This window comes from Myotis lucifugus, unplaced genomic scaffold (genome assembly GCF_000147115.1).
Source record: "Myotis lucifugus unplaced genomic scaffold, Myoluc2.0 scaffold_173, whole genome shotgun sequence".
Lineage (NCBI taxonomy): Eukaryota > Metazoa > Chordata > Mammalia > Chiroptera > Vespertilionidae > Myotis > Myotis lucifugus.
Window position 1 is genome coordinate 1,467,856 of NW_005871221.1, and position 21,016 is coordinate 1,488,871.

A 21,016-nucleotide genomic window follows, 5' to 3' on the forward strand; every position below is an offset into this window, starting at 1 on the left:
GCCCGGAAGTAGTCTCTTGGGAAAGATGGCGGCTGTATCAGTGTGTCAGCCACCGGTGGGAGGTTTCTCGTTTGATAACTGCCGCAGGTGCGACCATGCCGGCGCCGGGTTCCGGGTGGGATTGGGAGTGCGGGGCCGGGGGTCGGCGCTGGGCCGCGGCTTGGTCCGGGGAGTCCAAAGGCAGGGCGAGCGGCGCGGCCCGCCGCCCGCGGCCGTGTGACTCAGGGGAATCGGGGCCTGAGCGTGGGTTTCTCCTGAGGCCGGGTCTGCTCTCCCACTTTCCCTAGCGCTTGGATACCCTCCTTCTCCGTCTCCTTAGCCCCTCTCTGAGGCTCTCTTTGCTGAAAAAAAAAAAAACGGGACAATAGTCCTGATTTTGGGAAGGAGGATTGAGTGAACAGATGGGCGTGATAGCGAATAGTAGGTTCTTTCCCCCCGAGTTCCCGAGTAGGCACTCTTTCTGCCAGTGCGGCGCGATGTGGCCAATGTGTTTTTCTCTCCTTTGCTCCTAGAAATGCCGTCTTGGAAGCCGATTTTGCAAAGAAAGGGTACAAGCTTCCCACGGCCCGGAAAACAGGCACGACCATCGCGGGGGTGGTCTACAGGGTAAGCCGGGACCCTCGGGGCTCCGTCGGGAGGGGCACGTGCTGCGGAGCCCACCAGGAACCGGCCCTTCAGGAGGGACCGTGCTGGTTAGGTTTCGTGTGCTGACAACAGTCTATATATTCTTTTCTCACTTCGCAGAGTTTTTGCTAGGAGGCCGATCTACTTTCCCGTCTTAAGTTACTGCTGTAGAAGGCAGGAGGATGTAGTGGGAGGACGCCAGGTTTGGGGGCAGACAGGCGTCTGTGTAACCATTTAACGTCTCTGCTGCTTGCAGTTTGGGACGCTCACTTTGCTTCTTACAGCCACACTTGCCCCGTCAACCAGTTGGACATAACTTCTGCCTTGAATTGTTGAAAGGGTCAAAAGGGAGAATGGTTATTGTCATTAAGGGTAAAGGGTGAGACCTTTTAAAAATAAATCGATAGGTGGATGTTTTAATGGACTCCTGGATCTTAATCCAGACTTCTCCCATGTTAGCTTTGGTTTGTAAGGGAATTCATTAAATCTCTGAGCCTCATTTGAAAACAGGAATGATAATTCCTACCACCTGCTAAGGATTCAACCAGTAACATTTGTTAATAAGCCGAATCTTGGCATGCTGTAAGTATAGCACAATATTTTTGGTAGGAGGTTTTTTTGCGGGGGGGTGGATGGTTGGGGAGCAGGTGATGGCCAACATTGTTTTCCCCAAACTAGAGTAGAGAGCTGTGGCTTATACATGTAAGATTGTAAGTATATATTTTTAAAAAACAGGATGGCATAGTACTTGGAGCAGATACAAGGGCAACTGAAGGGATGGTTGTTGCTGACAAGAACTGTTCAAAGATACACTTCATATCTCCTAACATTTAGTAAGTATTGATTTGTTGTAATAGCTTTTATATTTTTAAACATTTCAGGGCTAAAATTGAATTTACTGTTTCTCCCTAAAACCTGTTGTTCAATCTGTATTTTCTGTCTCCCTTAAATGGCATTTTTATCCACCTGTCACTTAAGCAAGTCCTCCTTAAGTGCTGTCTTTGCTTTAGTCTTCAGTTCAGTTGGTACCTGGTGTGCCTTCGATGTCCGTTGAATCTCTTCCCTCCTGTTCTTCCCTCTGCCACGGTCTTGGTGCAGATTTCTTTCTCAGCTGGCCTATTGCAGTTGTCACTTAAAGAGGCTTCTTTGCCTCTGGTTTCTTCTCCATCTCTGTTGTTTATTCCTCTTGTCATATTGGATTTTGTAAAACACAAATCTAAAATTATGTTCCTTATTAAAAACTTTTCAAGAGATTTTTTACATGTCGACAGTGCTTTTTCAGGATAAAATCGAAACTGTTTAAGGCCTTGCACAGTTTATTATCTTTTCAGCCATTTTAGTTGCCTTCACCCACTGCTCTACTTACACCTGGATGGTCCCTGTTTCCCTTAGGTCTTTATTCCCCTCATCTCCAAGCTGTTTCACCTTTGCTTATACCAGCCCCTTTGCTTAGAAATGCTCTCTCCTCTTCTCTGCTTACATGGTGTTTTTATTTTATTCTTCCAAATTCAGCTCATATGAAACCTCTTCTCAAAGATCAGAATTAACTGCTCTTTCCTTCAATTTCCCTTAACATTTTGTACCTGTGCTACTGTATTGTATTATACAAGGTATAATTTTTGTTTCCCTTTGTCCTCTCCACTCAGTTTTGAAATCAAGTGCTAGGACTTTGTCATATTTTCTTTATTCCCAGCACTTAGTGCGATGACTGATACCTGGTAGTAAATACTTGGTAATTGTTAAATTGCAAGACTTTTAACTTGCCTTGCTCTTTTGTACAACCTGGATATATTTGTAGGATTATATATACACTTTTAGGAGCCAAGGAACTAATGATTTCAAATATTTCATTGATTCATAGGAAATATACTTGCATATAGTTAGATGCACATTGCCAATTTTATGTTTATTTAAGTTTGGTTAAACAGAGCAGTTACAGTGCAGATATACTCAAAAACATCTGTGTACCTGAACGTCGAATTGAGCCCTGTGGTAATTGATTTCAGCTATTTCTCATTGTGATTTTCAGTTGGTGTGGAAATATATTTGCATATAGGTAGGTGTATATTGCCAGTTTAATGTTTATTTAAGTTTGGTTAGACGGAGCAGTTACAGTACAGATATACTTTAAAACATCTCTCTATGTACCTGAACGTCATGGATGTTTTTGAAGAAACTCCACTTCTAATTGAACCTGCTGGTAACTAATTTCAGCTGTTTTTCATTATGTTTTTTTAGTTGTTGTGGTGCTGGGACAGCTGCAGACACAGATATGACAACCCAGCTCATTTCTTCCAACTTGGAGCTCCACTCCCTCTCCACTGGCCGCCTCCCCAGAGTTGTGACAGCCAATCGGATGCTGAAGCAGATGCTTTTCAGGTAAGGTTCCAGGATGAGGATTTCTACAGCATCTTTTTCTCATGCCTTAGATTTGCAGGAAGGGAAACCTGGAAGCTAGAGAAAAACCATTCAGAAATACATATTTTATTTTAGAACTCAACTGTTAATAAAAAGCCATTTTATTTTATTTTTTTAAATTTTATTTCAGAGAGGAAGGGAGAGGGAGCGAGAGATAAAAACATCAATGATGAGAGACAGTCATTGATTGCCTGCCTCCTGCATGCCCCACATTGGGGATCGAGCCTGAAACCCAGGCACATGTGTGTGTGCGTGCCCTGATCGGGAATTGAACCGTGACCTCCTGGGTCATAGGTCAACGCTCAACCAGTGAGCCAAGCTGGTCGGGCTAAAAAGTCATTTTAACTTTATAAGGCTTTTGATAATGGGTTTGAATTGCTGGGGTCTGTCTGTTTTTTTTTTCATGAGTAAATGACATGTGACCAGTTGAGTCATTTCCTCAGGCATGGGGATATTACTGGATAAAAAACCTTTTTGTTCATAGGAAGAAAGAGCTGGAAAGAACCTCTGAGGAGTTCATCTTGTTACACAACACAAATGATTGTTTTTTCCTCCCTCTTTCAAGGGGCATGAACAATAAAATTAAAAATGTGACATTGATACTAACCGATATTTACCTCTTTGTGCCACGTCCTGCGCTAAGTGCTTTATGCCTGGTCTCATTTTATCCTTTTAATCCTGAGGTCTGGGCTTCTCCAGTTTATCTGTGAACAAATTGAGGTTTAAAGAGGTGCAGTCACTTGCCTGTCCTGACTTCACTGCCTGCTGACTCCCACATACAGTTCCTCTTAGTAGTTTGGTTTTTCTTTCTTCCTTAATAATCACATCATCACTTCATGTTTGTATAGGTCTCGACAGTTTAAATTCAAGTCCATTTTCTGATTTACTTCTCGTGAAGAGAGGCAGTGTACTGTAGTGGAAATAGCCTGGATATGTAGTCTTGGGTTGGAATACTGGCTTCTTTTGGGACCTGCCTTACCTTTCACAAATTCTCTCCTCTTTCCTTTGTGGAATGTGTGCATCATGATACCGTTTTTTTTTTTTAAGTGTTTTTATTGATTTTAGAGAAAGAGAGAGGGAGGGAGGGAGGGAGGGAGGAAGGAAGGAAGGAAGGAAGGGAGAGGGATAGAGAGATGGAAACATTGATGAGGAGAGAAACATCATTGATTGGCTGCCTCCTGCAGGCTCCCCTTTGGGGATTGAGTCGGCAACACGAGATTTTAATGAAAAATTGGGATTTCTGGCTTCTTTTGAAAGAAATTCAAAAAGTGTGGGGTAACACATGGCAGTAATCTTCTGGAACTGAGTGTCAGATGTTGCCTTGAGAAGCGGGTCCTGTGTCTGGTCTGTCAGTCGCTGCCTGGTTCACTTACCTCTGTTTCCTGCTTGGCCCTTGCCTTCTGTACATTTGCAGGCTTTCATCTGGCAGGGCCCCTAGACTCTCAGTAAGTGGAGAAGAGGTTAATGTAGCTCTGCAGCAATAGTAGTATAGCTCCCATTTTACTGGTCAGTGACCAGGACTTACAAGTCATATGGGCAGGAAGTCTAGTCATATCCACCCAGTTTCTGCTCTGGCTGTACGAGACCTTATGTCAGTAATTTCTATTTATTTATGTACATAATCATCATCCTAACCCTGGAGATTTATTGCCTATCAAATAAATTCTTCCAGTATAGTGTAAGAACTTGTTAAAGCACATTTGTGGTCAAAATTTCTGATGAGCCCTGGCCAGGTGGGCTTACTTGGTTGGAGCATCGTACCGTGCACCAAAAGGATACTGGCTCAATTCCTGGTCAGGGCACATACCTAGGTTTCAGGTTTGATCCTGGGTTGATGTTTCTCTCATACATTGATGCTCCTCCCTCCCTCCCTCCGTTCCTCCCCGCCCCCCCTCCCCCGTCAAATCAGTAAAAAAAAACAAAAACCCGTCTTCCGGATTTTAAGGAAAAAGAAAAAAAAGATTTCTGAAGACATTTGTGATTTTGATTTGATTTTAAATACAAAGCTCCCTCTGGTGGTTTGTATGGTGCATTACATTTAAAACAATTTTGAAACTTGTAAAATTGCAGTAAATAGACTATTTCAAGAGTCCTTGCAGTGGACTCTTGAAATAGTCCAAACATTTAGCTAAATCTAGCAGATGTTTCTGTTCATCTCTTTAGAATGTTTTAGGAATTTTAAATTCTCTCTTTTCAGTGTTCTATTGTTTTTAGTTTAACATACTTTGTAAAAGCTAAATTTTATAAAAGTTTTGAGAGGAACATATAAAAATTTAAACCAGAATAATTATGGTCTTTTATATCTTCTGACATTTTTGTTGAGTTACATAAAATGAGTCAGTTGTATAAGGAAAAAAGTACAGGATTTGACTTTATTATTATTTTTTTAATTTTTTTTTATTGACTTCAGAGAGGAAGGAAGAGGGAGAAAGAGCTAGAAACATCAATGATAAGAGAGAATCATTAATTGGCTGCCTCCTGCACGCCCCACACTAGGGATCGAGCCCACAATCCGGGCATGTGCCCTTGACCAGAATTGAACCTGGGACCCTTCAGTCCACAGGCTGACGTTCTATCTGCTGAGCCAAACCAGCTAGGGCAGGATTTGACTTTAGAAGCAAGGCTTATGACAATGCCTAGTACAGGGCCTGGCACACAGTTAGATCCCCATAAAATTCATCCCATTCCCAATTTTGTTTCTGTCAAAGTTGTAACCACTTAATGAAATAGTGGCAGTGTAAAAAATGCTTTTTGTTTTCTGTCTTCTCATATATTTTTGGTTAAGTTACAGTGATACAATGTAGACTCATTTTTTTTTATGCATACTCTGATCACCAGGTATCAAGGTTACATTGGTGCAGCCCTAGTTTTGGGGGGCGTAGACATTACTGGACCTCACCTCTACAGCATCTATCCTCATGGATCAACTGATAAGTTGCCTTATGTCACCATGGGTGAGTGTAATGTTTCTCTGATGTTTCAGAATCCTCTTATTTACCGAGATGGTCTCTTAAAGAGCTGGTCTATTTCTTATTAGAGAAGACAGTGCAGTAAAGTGATTCATTCTGCAAATATTTGAGTTCTTTCTACAGGTTGGCTATGTGCTTGGGATATAACAGTTAACAAAAATTTTGATAAAGATTCTTGCTTGCAAGGAGTTTATATTTTAGTGGACAGACAATAACAACTATAATATCACTTTCTAGTGCTAAATATTAGGCGAAAAAAGCAATGTAGATGATATGTTACTGTTACACAAAATTTTACATTTGGGGGAAACTGGGTCAAGGGTATATGACAACTCAATGTATTAGTTCTTACATTTGCATGTGAATTTATAATTATCTCAAAACAAAAAGTTAAAAAAATTAATGCAGGGAGGGACTTGGGAGTGTTGGGATGGAAGGCAGACTGTAGTGTTAAATAGGAAGGTCAAGATAAGTCTTAGGAAAAGGTGGGTTTGAGTGGAAGAGCCTTCTGGGCAGAGGGAAAGCTGGAGTGGAGGCCTCGCTGTGGGAACATACCTGGTACACGCAGAATTTTTTTTTCTTTTAAGTAGAGTAACTGGAATTCCTCTTTACCACTTAATCTCTGAGGGATCATGGGCATTTAATTCCTTTGAACCTCAATTTCCTCAATGTGAAATAATACCTCCACACACAACCAGGTTATAAATAATATATAAATAACATCATAAATAACATATAATTCTAGTACTTGGCCTATAAATAGTAGTTACTCTTTTTATTTATTTATTTATTTTTAAATATACTTTATTGATTTTTTACAGAAGGAAGGGAGACGAATAGAGAGTTAGAAACATCGATGAGAGAGAAACATCGATCAGCTGCCTCCTGCACACCCTCCTACTGGGGATGTGCCCGCAACCAAGGTACATGCCCTTGACTGGAATCGAACCTGGGACCTTTCAGTCTGCAGGCCAACGCTCTATCCACTGAGCCAAACCAGTCAGGGCTATTTTTTAAAAATTATTTTAATTTTTTTTAAATATATATTTTAATTGATTATTTACAGGGAGGAAGGGAGAGGGATAGAGAGCTAGAAACATTGATGAGAGAGAAACATCAATCAGCTGCCTCCTGCACACCTCCTACTGGGGATGTGCCCCGCAACCAAGGTACATGCCCTTGACCAGAATCGAACCTGGGACCTTTCAGTCTGCAGGCCAACGCTCTATCCACTGAGCCAAACCAGTCAGGGCTATTTTTTTAAAATTATTTTTATTATTTTTAATATATATTTTAATTGATTATTTACAGGGAGGAAGGGAGAGGGATAGAGAGCTAGAAACATCGATGAGAGAGAAACATCAATCAGCTGCCTCCTGCACACCTCCTACTGGGGATGTGCCCGCAACCAAGGTACATGCCCTTGATCAGAATCGAACCTGGGACCTTTCAGTCTGCAGGCTGACGCTGTAGCCACTGAGCCAAACCGGTTAGGGCAGTAGTTACTCTTTTTAGATCAGCTTTTTACATTTGTATTTTAGCTCTAAGTGCTAGAGTATGTATATGTTCTTTATTTATTAAATCTTTTTTTGTTGTTGTTTTGTTAATTCTCACCCGAGGATATTCTTTCCATTGATTTTTAGAGAGAGTGGAAGGGATGGGGAGAGACAGAGAAACATCATCAATGTGAGACTCACATCTGTTGTTACTTCCCACATGGGGGCTGGGGATTGAGTCTGCAGCCAAGGTACATGTCATTGACTGGAATCAAACCCAGACCCTTTAGTCCGAGGGCTGACACTCTACTTAGCCAACCCAGGTAGGGTTATATACTCTCGTTTTAATCCTCACCTGAGGATATGTTTTTTATTGATATGTGTGTGTGTGTGTGTGTGTGTGTGTGTGTGTGTGTGTGTGTGTATGGTGTGAGAGAGAGAGAGAGAGAGAGAGACACTGATGTGAGTCACCTCCCCTATGTGCCCCAACCAGGAATTGAACCTGCAACCTAGGTATGTGTACAGGACAATGCTCCAACCAGCTGAGCCTCCTAGCCAGAGCAAGAGTAATTTTTTAATGACCAAAAAGAAAAGAGTGATAAAATTATGTTAAGAATTGGGGGTAAGTTCTAAATTTTATGTTAAACTAGTGACCCAGTGCATGGTTTCGTGCACATTGAAAGGAAATTAATTAGAAGGTGGCCAGCGGGGTGGGACTGGGCTAGACGGATCTGACACACTCTGGAGCCAACCTCCTGCAGTACCTCCCCGGCCAGCTGTACCTGGGGTGGTGCTGTGGCTTGAAAGGCATCTGCGGAGTGAGTGGGTTCCCTCTGGCAGGTGGGGTCCCTCGGCCTGGCCTGTGGGGATCAGTGCGAAACTGGCTCTCCTACATCAGCTGAGGGGTCCCGGAGTGCAAGAGGGCACTCTGCAAAGTTGCTGTTGTACAGGGTGTGGAATGCAAGCACAAGTGTGCAGTAAACCAGATTCGGGGCGGACAGTGCTCCAGCAACAACATAACCCACGGCCGAAGGTGGAATTGCGTGGCCCTGCGAGTAATTGGGCTCTCTCCTCTCTGGTTTCGGGGTGCATCACCTGAGAACCACCACTGCCAAGTCACTGCAGCTCGGCAACTCCTGCGTTGAGCATCTGCCCCCTGGTGGTCAGTGCGTGTCATAGCGACCGGTCGGATGGTCAGACACTTAGCATATTAGCCTTTTATATATATAGACTTCTGAGTCAAATCGTATAGGTCTAGCCCTGGCTAGTGTGGCTCAGTTGGTTAAGCATTGACCCATGCACTGAGAGGTCACTGGTTCTATTCCCTGTCAGGGTACATTCCTGGGTTGCAGTCTCGATCCCCATTAGGGAGTGTGCAGGAGGCAGCCGATCAAGGTTCCTCTCATTGATGTTTCTTTCCCTCTCTAAAAAAAATTAATGAAAACATTAAAAAATTATATAGGTTTAGAAATTTGAGCAGGTTCTGTGTACCTGGTGTTTTTCCTGCTGTTTTTTACCTGTTAGATTTTCGGTCTTTTACATTTGGCTCTGCAAAACTAGGAGCACTGCTGTCTTGAATAGTTTGGAAATTGCCAGTTTGAGACTTTCCTATTCCATTGTGTTATCTAGCCTCTTAGAAGGTTTTTATTCAATAGCTGTTCCCTGTTTGTGGTGTTTGTGGGGAGAATGATTTACCCCTGGATACCATATGGATGAATCTTTGTAATTATTTTAAAATGAAGATACAGTAATTTTAGAATTGTTTTGAATTGCTTTATTCAAATGTATTTATCCTCTTCCATCAAAGTACTATTTTTCCCCATCTGATGCTTTTTAATGTAAAAGTGGAATAGCCTTTTCTATTAAGTACTTTCATTTCTTCTTTTTTTTTACTTACAAAAATTTCACACTTGCAGGAAAGAAAAATGAACATTCCTGTATACCCTTTACTCAGATTTGTCAGTTGTTAACATTTTACCACAGTTGTTCTCTCTCACATTTTTGTTAGTGTGTGTGTGTGTGTGTGTGTGTGTGTATGTGTTTGTATAACCATCCTATATAATAAAAATCTAACATGCTAAGTATCCGACCATTCGTTCAACAGTCGCTATGATGTGCACTGACTACCAGGGGGCAGACACTCTGACTGGTAGGTTAGCTTGCTGCTGGGGTCCAGCCGATCAGGACTGGGAGAGATGGGCCGGACATGCCCTGGAGTTTTGTGTTAGCCCATGTAGCTCTAGATCACATCTGCAATAACAGCTACATAGACTTGCATTGTATGGCCGTACCATGATTTACCGACCCATTCTCCCATTGATGGGTATTTTGGTTTTCAGATTTTGTAACAAATGTGTTCTGATGTGCTTGTATGAGTACATACTTAGATGAATTCCTAGTAGTGGCCTTTCTGGATTGCAAGTAGTGGAATCACTGGATGATTTAAGGAAAAGAAAAGAATTTTTTTTTTTTAAAGGATAGTAGGTGGCTCACAGGATAGCTGGGAGGGCAAGAACTGGTTTTGGGGCCAAGAACAGTGTCAAAAAACATGCTGAGGGGGGCCAGGGCAGGTGAGTACAGAATGGGGCTGGGCCCTGGCTCACTGCTCACTTTGCTGCCCGGCTGCCTCAGGAAGCCAGTCTTCCTGCCATCTCGCTCACCACCAGAGAGCTCTTTGTAAAGGAGAGTGGGTGCTTCTGACTGGTGAAGCTCAGTTACCTCTTCATACAGCGGTGGGGTTCCCCAGATGTAGGAAGGAAGTACAGCTTCTGGATAGCCCAAAAAAACTGACAGATGGCCATATAGTATGTTTTACCTTTTGAGGCCATTACCAAATTGCCCTGCAAAAAGATGGCAATAATTTCTACTCCTACCAAGAGAAAAAGATAATGCCTTTCTCTGACAACCAACCAGTCTGATAGGTGAAAGACTGGAAGAAGTAACATCAGCCGAGACCTAGATGACAAGTAGGAATTAGCCAGGAATTTGCTTCCCCATTCTCTGCCGCCAAGGGAAGGACTTTTCAGGCCCTGTGTTGCACAAGGGACTGGTGTGGTCGAGGAACGGAAAGGCCAGAGTTTGCTGAATGGGTGAGGCTGGTGCAGAGGGCGGGAGGAGTGGTCCGTGCAGGGAGGGGGGCAGCAGAAGCAAGGACATGGATGTTCAGGGGGAGCAGAGGTAAGGCTGGAATGCTAGGCTGGAGAGAGAAGGCCCCGATGATCCACACTGAGTTGTCTCGATTCTGTCCTGGAGGTTCCTATGGAATGTTTTCAAGCAGAAATGATAGGGGAAGAGTTGCTTGTTAGGAAGAGCAGTGTGACAGCTTATAGGGAGAAGTTGGGTATGCGGCGTCTGGAGGCAGGGAGGGAGATTCCATCTGGCCAGAGATGTTGAGGGTATGAACGGTCCAGTGGCAGTAGAGATGGCCACCGACATTACAGAGATCATCCAGAAACCAGCCAACCATTAGGCTTGATTCCAGGTCTCTGTCATCTGACCTCTCCTGTGTTCCTCAGTGCCAGTCCCTTCCTGGCATTTGACTTTAGTGTTGGAGTAACTCCGTCACCTGGGGCCACCTCCCTTCCAGTTGGGCTTTAGATGCTTTAGATCCCCCCCCCCCCCACTTGTTCAATAGTTCCCCTTGCCTCCCTGAGCAGGCGCTCACACCCACTGCTGCAGTGCTGCTGCCTTCAGAGACCCGCCCAAGCCTTCCTACTCCTCATCCTAGGGCAGCCAGAAGCCATTCTGTGGGACTACCCCTGGCTGAGTTACTATGTTCCCCTCATGGTATTTGTGTGAAACAGAATTCCAGGATTCCAATCTTTTCCAAACTCTACTTTCCCTAGCCATTGTCCCTCCTGCCCCTGCGAAAATTTGAGAGTAGAATTTGTATTTTACTCCCAGAGTTGCAGACTCCTGTGTGACTCTGAATATTTGGTGGTTAATTTTCTGGTCCTCTAACTCACTCGTGCCAAAGAATGTCTGAAACTTAGCGCTAGAAACCTTAGCGGCCGGTTATTGTTTGTGAACTGGCAGTTTACAGCACCGCTGAAGAGAGTTGGTGTAGACTGTGTTCCATTTGTGTGGCTCCAGGAGAGCACAGAGCATTGCATGTGTGATAGGTTCTTCTCTCCCCCCCCCCCCCTTCTTTTTAAAGCTTAGTATTAGTTCACATTTAAAGCACATTATGGAGTGTCTCTGTGCCAGAGCATGCTGTTACATTATTTTCAGTTAAAATTCTATGGAAGGGATGCTGTCATTGCCATTTTATTGATGAAAATGGCTGAAACTTAAAGGAGTGATTTAGTAACTTGCCTCTTATTGCTCTGCCTGTAAGTGGCAAAGCTGGGGTTTGAACCCTTGTTTCTAGCTCAAGCAAGCCCAGTACAACACAGCTGCTTTGATTTGATTGTCTTACACGTGTTACTTCATTAAGCTATTAAGCCTTGCTTCTAAATACTGAAAATATTTATACAAATTCCCGAAGGGCGTTTGTTTTGCATGCTTTCGACCACTCTTTGTGCAGATTTTCCATCCTGCACATTAAACACAGTATTTACTGAAACAGTTTTATAGAATCAAAGGAAAATTTAAAAAATTATACACAATTCTACCACCCCAAGACAACATGATTTTTATTTTTACTTTTTTCTAATCTGAGTTCATTGGGAGAGAAGCCCTTTCCCAGAGATTGTAAAAGAAAATACAGTTTTCATACTGCCCTGTCTTTGTCTTTTTCTTTGAGTTTCTTAGCCATTGTTCACTCCTAGCCGGTTTGTACACATCTTTGCCTGTGGTGGTAGCTGTGCAGGGCTGCCTTTCTTCCAAATGGAGGCCGTCTTCTGTTGTTATTTTTTGTTCTTTTTTCCCTCTGAGAGGCTGGGGAGCTGGATTTTGGGAGAGATTCCTAGAATTGCCAAAATTTGGTGGACTTTGTTTTAATTCATGTTACTAATTTTGGGCGAGCTGCAAACTAAACCTCAAACTGTAGGTAAAATAGAGGGCCTCCTAAATGAATGGTTCCCATGGAGCATTGACATTCACTGTGGACTGAGGCTTTTCATGAATGTAGCTTAAGTGAGAAAATGAATATTTCATGCAAATTCTCAAGCTTTAGTTAAATTATAAGTTTTTTATTATAAGAAATGAAAATATCTTTGTAATTAATCTTTTTTTTTTAATCGGAGTGATTTGACAGTAAGAGCTGCAAGTTACAAATTACCCGTAAGACAAGGGTGTCCAAATTTTGTCTACTCATGGGCCTGTGTTGGCGCCTAGCCAGGCGCCTGAAGGCTACTCTTAATTTGCATTGACTAGAAGACACCTGTCTTGCCGTGTGCATCTTGAACATGCTGGCACAGCTCATTGAGCAGAGTCCAGGAGCCTCCTCTCTGAGGACTCGCCTTCCCGAGGGTTCACTGAGGAGAAGAATCTATCAAACTCCGTATGGTGTGGCCCTTGGACAGCTTCTGTCCTAAAACCTTTTATGGACGTGGTGCTGACCATGAGAGCGTCACGCATCCAGCAGCGTCCCAGCTGCACCGCAGTGTTGAGAGATGCTTTACTGATTTAATCTTTGCAAGACTGTGAGGTGGGTGCTGTTATCCCTGTCTTACAAATGAGGAAGTTGAGGCTCACAAAGGTATGCTAAGGTCACATAGCTGGGAAGGTGCATGATGTGGGAGGGGACCCCATTCACTGTGACTGTTCCCCTTGGCTGTGTTATTGCTGTGAGTGGTGTGTGGCATGTGGTCCAGACCAAATGTGATTTGGTTTATTCTAAAAAAACGGGTTTCTTAAGTTTTATTTAATTATTTCTTTTTTAAGAAAATAATTTTCATGCGACTCAGATGATTGATTAGTGTGATTGTTGAAAGCCAGGCAAGATTCTTTGACTTTTCTTTCCACTAAGGGAAAAGGATTATGGTTCTATTTTTTTATAGACAAAATGTAATTCTCAGATTAATTAGCTTATTCTTTTAACTTGCCAGCTTTCCTTTATTAGGCAGACTGAAGTGGTGTCAGGAGAAGCCTGGGGACAATCTTTTGCTATTAGTTTGGCAGTGTTCCTTGAGCAGCATTGGCAAGGTATATACAATTTTTGTTTTTGCCCACTTATTCACATAGAGAATTAATATGAATAAAATTTCAAGCACGACATTCGTGGAAATGAGGCCCTTGGACAATTTCGGAATTCTAACTTAAGGAATAAACATTGGTATGCACCATCAGGGACGACTTGGGTCACTGTCAGACCATTCAGGTAAAACTCGATCTCCAGATAAACTGGCTATGCAGTTTCCTAATTACTGGAATGTACCTCTCAAGTCCCAATTTACAGAGCCCCCTAGCGATTAAAAAGATGCAGGACAGAGTAGTAAACATACTGCTGTCTCACCTTGTGGGCAAAAATGAGTCTCAGAAATTAAGCTGGAACATAAGAACAATGGCAGGGAATACCAAATTCACTTTCTCTGTATTTTTACACTGAAGTGCAACCTTTGTGCAAACATTTTGATATCTCTGCATGACTTGATTTTGAAAATGTTCCTGCGCTGTATAAAATTAATGCACTAGAAGAAGGCAAGTATTTTTTCCACATTCATTTTCAACTCTTAGATCAGGTGTGAACTCTGTATGTAGGCCTACATGACAGCTTCTTAGAGGGCATGTGGACTTCATGGCTCTGGTGTTGCTGGAAATCCTTTTCATGGGCCATGTGACTTTGCAGGGGATTCCCCAGGCATGTGTCCCAATCAGCACTGGAGTGAGCCTCGGCCCCTGCTCTCTGTGGGTCAGGGGCTATGCAGTGGAGGGAACCCTATTCTGGTGGGAACTTTGTCCATACAGTAGGTGACCACCCAGAGCAGGCTTTCTGTAACCAGCTGAAGTATCACCTGTAATCCTAGAAAAAGAGATGGAAGGCCTGGCTTCAGTCCCAGCCCTGCTTGACCAGGGTTAGTCCCCTAATCTCTCAGAACCTCAAACCCCTCATTTCTAAAAACAAGCTGGTGGTTTTTGACTTGGGAAGATCACAGGGCATTGGGATGCTGCAGTGTCATTTTGTGTGTGAACACATTTCTTCTGTGCACGTGTTGCTCTTCCTGTTGCGCTTTGAGGTAGTGTGGGACAGTGAAAAGAACTGGGCTTTGGAGTCCAACTGGGTTCCAATCTAAGTCCAATATTAGCTTTTGAGTATGAGCATTGGTGTCTTTTTCTGTAAAATGGTGGGTAGAGGAACTGTCCCCTGGAAAATGTGAGGATTAAGTGGAATACCATATGTCAAAGTCTTTATGTAGCACAGTGTGCTGTTATGTGCATGGTGTTTTGATAATTTTAGTGCTAACACAGTCTCTGTGTGCAGGTCTGTGTACTAGGGTTTCTCTGGCAGTTTTTCCTGCTTTGCTTAGTATAAGATGCATTTCAGAAGATTTAAAATGTGCAATGCATAGATTTTATATTTTAAAAATTGTTTGGTATGAAATGCCAGGAATTAAACAGGGAACCAAAAGCTCATGAAAGTTGACTTAATGCATCTTGATTCCTGGTTGCTGCAAAGGTGGTACTAAGCCAATAGATGGTGCCATTTTGTTAGGAAATGAGAAAATATTTACTTCTAAAATTCATCATGTTACATACTGGGAATGTAATATAGCCAACGCTTGCCAGTTCTTAATCTATTCTAATTAGAGTGGACTTTGTTATTGATACGGCATAAAAATGTTGAATGTCTATTGTAGGCAAAATGGTGAGGTATTGAATTAATATGTAGGGTGCTACTCTTCTGTCTTGGGTTCAACCCTTAGTCTACAACCAAGTAAAAGTCCTGGCCAGGAGTCTCTTTCAGAACAGTTAAATGCAGTCTTTTGTTTTCAAACCCCACTTCAGGTAACTAGTTCATCCTTACCTGCCCTTGGTTCAGAATTGGCCCTGCTACAGAAAAGTGCCTTTATACTCTCATAACCTAAGGCTCGACACTCTTTTACTTTCTTATTGGACAGATAAGTGGAAAGTCCTTTTATGCATCCGAAGACTTTTCACTGCAGCGTTCTTAAAACTAGAAATTTGTGTCAGCCGGATCTGTCATTACTAGCTGTGTGATTTTGTGTAGGTTCCTTCACCTCTCTGAACTGTATTTTTCTCCATCTATAAGATGGAGATAATAGCATCTAGTCCACAGATGAATTAAGTGAGGAAATATATGTAAAGGGCTGTGCACATTTTTTACAGTAAGTAGGGTTTCTTATTGTTTGCACACAGGCTCTATGGACAAGATAAACCTTTACTTATGATTAAGACTAGATGTGTTTTATAAATCATTAAACTCTGCGGTCCTTTGCCCTTGAGTGCTCTGAAGGAAATGAAAACTTGGTAAAGACCTGCAAAGTAGAATAACCTGCACTTTGGGAAGTTATTTTGGAATGTGGACCAGAGGAAAGGATGCCTTTGAAAGACCTGTCCGCTGAGACTACCCTGAGCGCCCGCAGTAGGAGGGGAAGTGTGCGCCCTGCGCCCAGCAGAGCACTTGCTGACTGAGAGCCTCTGTTTCTTGGCAGGGCCTGATGATGTTGGAGTCTGCTTAAGAGAGGCATAATTTTCATCCTCGTCTTATTTCCTAAACATAGGGTTAGGTGGCTCCTCTGTTTAAAAGAGAACAATTTTCTGTCCTCGTATCTTGTGACATTTCATTAAAATACATTAATAAAAATAAAACCTTTCACACTTTCGGCCTGAATGCCCCGATTGTTAGTCTTTTCTTAAAAATAAGTGTCTATAACCTGTCAGGTCAATGAGAAGTTGCACTTGCAATTATAAGAAAAATCCCTGTTCCCTTAAGGTGGTATTTTAAATTATTTACTTAGAGTAAAATTTAACTCCTTTTTGACTACATTATGTTTAGAAAAAGAACTGCCTTTTTTGAAAAATTAATTTTGAGTGAAAATGTTGGGTGCTTTAAAAAATCTATTTCTAAGCATATTAAATGGAATATTTTTTTTTATTCATTGGGAATAAAAGATAGACTCTCTGACATTGAGGTACATTTGCTGATGAAAAGGAAGCATTCTTCCCCTCACAAGGGGTTTAAATGTAATACTCAGTGCTTACTCAGGAGTGAAAACATCAAATTAAACTGTTTATGCTGACAAAGGACAAATCTGGATTTCAGCAACCCATGCAAGATTGTCTGATTGCTTGGCCTGCCTCGCCTGGAAGCTTTTGGCCAAGACTTATAATGAAATGCATGCATACAATTAAACCACTTCAAGTCGGTGTCTGAATTTTCCCGGGCCATGAGAGGTGTTCCAGTGCTCTCTAGTGGCTGAACGTGGTCCCCTGGCACCAACACTGTTTTATATTCATAAATCAGCTCTTCACACATTGGCAGCATTGGCCTCCAGAGCAAGCACCAACTGCCAGAGACCCGGCCCTGTCGACAGGAACAGAGTGAAAAATGATCCCAGTCCATGGGCTGTGGAAAGCACCAAATTTCACCCAGGACGAGTGGCCAGTGGACTAACAATGAGCAAGTGTGAGTAAGCGCTCTGTCAGGGAGAGCTGACACTGATGAATTAGAAAGTTGTGTGTGTCTCTTTTATCGCTGCATATATCTTATACCTGGCAGGCCACAGTGCCAGGCAGGTCCTGGGTGCTGACAGTGGACCCTCCTTAGCAGGAGGAACAGCTTTTTTTCTCTCTGAAACAATCTGGTTAAATTGATGGGAAAAGGAGTAGAAATCCTGCTGCTTCTCAGAACGTCATGACTTTGAGAGAAGAGATTTTGAAGACCTCTGTTTCCATTAAAGCTGCCAACCGTACGACTTGCTAAGAACGATTGTATAAGATGGTCTTGGAGGATGGGGACCTTGTCTTGGAATAATTACAGTAGCTAGCTTTTATTGAGCTTTTACTATGTGCCAGGTATTCTGCTTTACACGTCCTCTCCTTCAAGTCTCCAGCCACCCTGTGAGGAAGATGCCTTCTGTCTTCATCCCCTTTGTGTGGGGGAGGGAGCTAGGGCGTAGGCTGCTTCACTGCAGTTTCAGGGCCAGCATGCACATGGTGCTTGATGTGATGATGCTTCCTGGAGTAGCTTGTCAGCTTTGCGGGGTTGGGAGAGGGAACTCAGTGATGTGCTGGGGGGAAACAGTGAGGAAGTGCCACTCCTGTCCCATCTATGTGTTTCCAGAATTGCTGCCAAGTGGGCACCTGGCATGGTTTGTTTGAAGGAAGGAGTTGGAAGTTGCCCTCAGTGCATGCGCTTAAGAGCCACAAGACTTAGGTTTGACTCTTGGCTCCACTTCTTAATGGCTGTATTACCTTTAAACTAGCTGAGCCTCAGTTTCCTTGCTTGTAAAATGGGGAAATACTTACACCACTTGAGGTCAAGGTCCAGGTCCTAAAAGGCCTTCAATAAATTTTCCCCAGCCCCGTCTGAGAGTCTGTGAGCATAGACCTTAAAGCACATTTCTACCCGCTGGCTTCCAGATCCTTCCTAGAGTTTGACTTAGAGCAGCAGGTATTAGAAGATTATTTCAGTCTTATATTGTTTCTTCAGTATGTCTGATAACATAGTTTCTAGAATTGCTGTTTGATTTAGTATTTCAATGAACTCTATAAAAATGTTTCATGTTTTAAAAAAAGCCATACAAATGAAGGTCTTTTTAAATAAATAGAGCAAGTAAAAGCAATATCTCAGATGGTAAATTTTTTTTATACATTTCATATTTTTTCTTGAGTTGGGTTATTCTCTCAGGAAAAGTTAGGTTCAAATTGAGCTACTAATGCTGATAAACACCTTCAGTGGTTTTAGAAAATGGAGACTAATTTAATTTGTTTTGAATGGGGCTATTTTAAAATAAAGACTCATAACAGACCCTGAGTGGTATTGCTAAACAGTGAATGGCATCTGTTTAATCATTTAAAACATTTAACTAAAATCCCAGTCTCATTTGAATTTCCAAGCAAAACAACACAAATGAACTATATCCAGATGTGTGGTAATTGTTCTGCTGATATCTGAAGAAAAGTTAGATAGCATGCTTTTTTGGGGTGGGGAGCTAAGAAAATACAGCTGCTTTCATGCTTACTTGCTAATCTTGATGTTAAGCTTTTGGCTTTGTTTTTTAAGAGGCAACATGGTAGAATGGAAGGAATGCCGGACACTTTATTTTTTAAATTTATTTTTATTTTTTCAAAAATGTTTTTATTGATTTTAGAGAGAGAGGAAGGGAAAGGGGGAGAGAGAGAGAAAAAAACATTGATCTCATGATCAAGCCTGCAACTAGGGCATGTGCCCTGACCGGAATCAAACCAGCGATCTTTTGGTGCACGGGACAACACTAAACCAGCTGAGCCACATTGGCCAGGTGTTGGACACTTTAAATTCAGATGATCTGGGCGCACATTCCCAGATTTGCTAATCATTGGCTGTGTGATATGGGCAAATTCCTCATCGAGGTTTAGTCTCCCTGCTTTGTAAAACAGGACTACTGCTACCTGCCACGTCTGAAGAACAGACAAAACTGATGTGACTGCTTCGAAATTTCTTCAACACCATGTGTACTGTTTGTTGTGGTCCTTTCAGTAATTTTTTGGCCACGGGGTAGACTTCTGGATAAGTGGGATCTGGCTTGGCACTGATATGCTCAAAGGACTTCATTATGAGGATGATTTTTACCTCTAAGAGCATTCTAAGGAAGGATGTTGTAGAGAGACGTGGTGTATTTATTTGTTTGTGATGATTGATTACTGTTGTTACTTGGGACTATTGACTCATGCATGGATTGACCATCAGGCCCCTGTATACAAATTTTAGGAATAAGCGGCATGCTGCTGCTGTTACACAGCAAGACTGTGACAGCTGGTAAGGTCTTGGTCTTTTTGCTTTTTTTTCCCCTCCCATGTTTCCGCAATGTCGAATTCTCATTTTTATCTAAGCTTATACCATAATAAATTGCAATTAATTCATGGTCTTTGAAGAAAAATAGAAAGAAAAAATGTAAGCAGAAAGTAAATAGCACGACCCAGAAATAAGTGTAATATTTTATGTTGTTCCAGATTTGTATAATATGTATTGTATAAGCATATCTGTTAATATTGCTTTGGAATATGTCATTCCACCCCCCACCCCCAATTAAATATTAGATCACTAGAGGCCTGGTGCATGAAATTTGTGCACTGGGGGTTGGGGGGGGGGCAGGGGGGAGTCCCTCAGCCTGGCCTGTGCCCTCTCGCAGTCTGGGAGCTGTCAGTCAGACATCCTTAGTGCTGCTGTGGAGGTGGGAGAGTCTCATGCCACTGCCGCTGTGTTCGCCAGCCGTGAGCCCGGCTTCTGGCTGAGAGGTGTTGCCCCTGTGGGAGCACACTGACCACCAGGAGATAGCTCCTGCATTGAGCGTCTGCCTCCTGGTGGTCAGTGCACGTCATAGCGAACGGTTGTTCCGCTGTTCAGTCGATTTATATACTAGCCCTTTATTATATAGGATGGACATCTTTCCATTGCCAAAAAATATTGTCATGTTTAATAAATGTATATATAGTATTTTATTATTTATTTTCCATATCTTTTGATTGTTGAATCTTTACCTCCAGTTTTTCTATTTTTTTGTTGCTAATCTAAATAGTGATTTTTTAATATACATAATTATATACATAATTTAGGTACTTGTCTATTAATTTTTTTTTAGAATAACTCTCTAGCAGTAGAATTGCTGGTTTTGAGGGTATGTATAGCTTTATGTTTTCTGATTGCTACTTCTAAATTGCCCATTAGAAAAGATCTACCCATTTTTGCTTCTACAAGCATGTTAGAGTGCCCATTTTACCACATCTTTGTTAGCATTGGGTATTATTCTTTTTAATCTTTGCTCATCTAAAAGGCAGAAAAGGTTATTTAATTTCAATTTATATTTCTTTGATTAATAGTGATCTTGAACAGTGTTTCTAAATGTGTATAGGTCTCTGCCTTTTTGTGTGTGTGTGAATTACTGTCTCATTTTTTTGTTGGTGTACTGATGTTATTTTTCCCTGAGCTCTTTTCAGTTATTAATGCCCTGTATGCTGCTTTTGTTTTTTGAGTTTCAGGGCTTATATTTTACATTGTTTATAGAAGTTGTTCTTTTTTTTAATTTAAGCCAAGGTCCTGTTATTACTAACAGGTATTTCATTTAAAAAAGATTGGCTGGAGATGTGGCCACTGGTGGCATTTGTGCCTGCAGCCCCCTTCTGGAGGTCAGCAGTTTAGGCACCCACAGTGGCATCTTGACGCTCATGGGTGAGGAATCCCTGACAGTCAGATGGGAGCAGACTGTGCTTTCTGGGACTCACAGAGGCATTTGTTAAAGGAGGAATTCTTTTTAAAATTTTTAATCCTCACCTGAGGATATGTTTTTATTGATTTTAGAGGGAGAGAAAGGGAGAGCGAGAAACATCGATGTGAGAGAGAAACATTGATCTGTTGCCTCCCATAAGCACCCTGAGTATTGAACCCACAACCTAGGTATGTGCCCT

At 42.1% G+C, this 21,016-nt stretch overlaps 1 protein-coding gene across 2 annotated transcripts in view; it reads left to right on the top strand.

Moving 5' to 3' along the window:
* Nucleotides 1-6: 6 nt before the first annotated feature.
* Nucleotides 7-21,016, top strand: part of PSMB7 (proteasome subunit beta 7) — a 52,774-nt gene continuing 31,764 nt past the window's right edge. For both annotated transcript variants that reach the window (XM_006096270.3, XM_014462212.2), the window contains exons 1-5: nucleotides 7-87; nucleotides 513-606; nucleotides 1,360-1,457; nucleotides 2,863-3,003; nucleotides 5,881-5,996. In XM_006096270.3, the coding sequence (XP_006096332.1) occupies nucleotides 26-87; nucleotides 513-606; nucleotides 1,360-1,457; nucleotides 2,863-3,003; nucleotides 5,881-5,996 (511 nt within the window). In that variant the 5' untranslated portion in view covers nucleotides 7-25. The remainder of the gene's footprint in view (nucleotides 88-512; nucleotides 607-1,359; nucleotides 1,458-2,862; nucleotides 3,004-5,880; nucleotides 5,997-21,016) is intronic.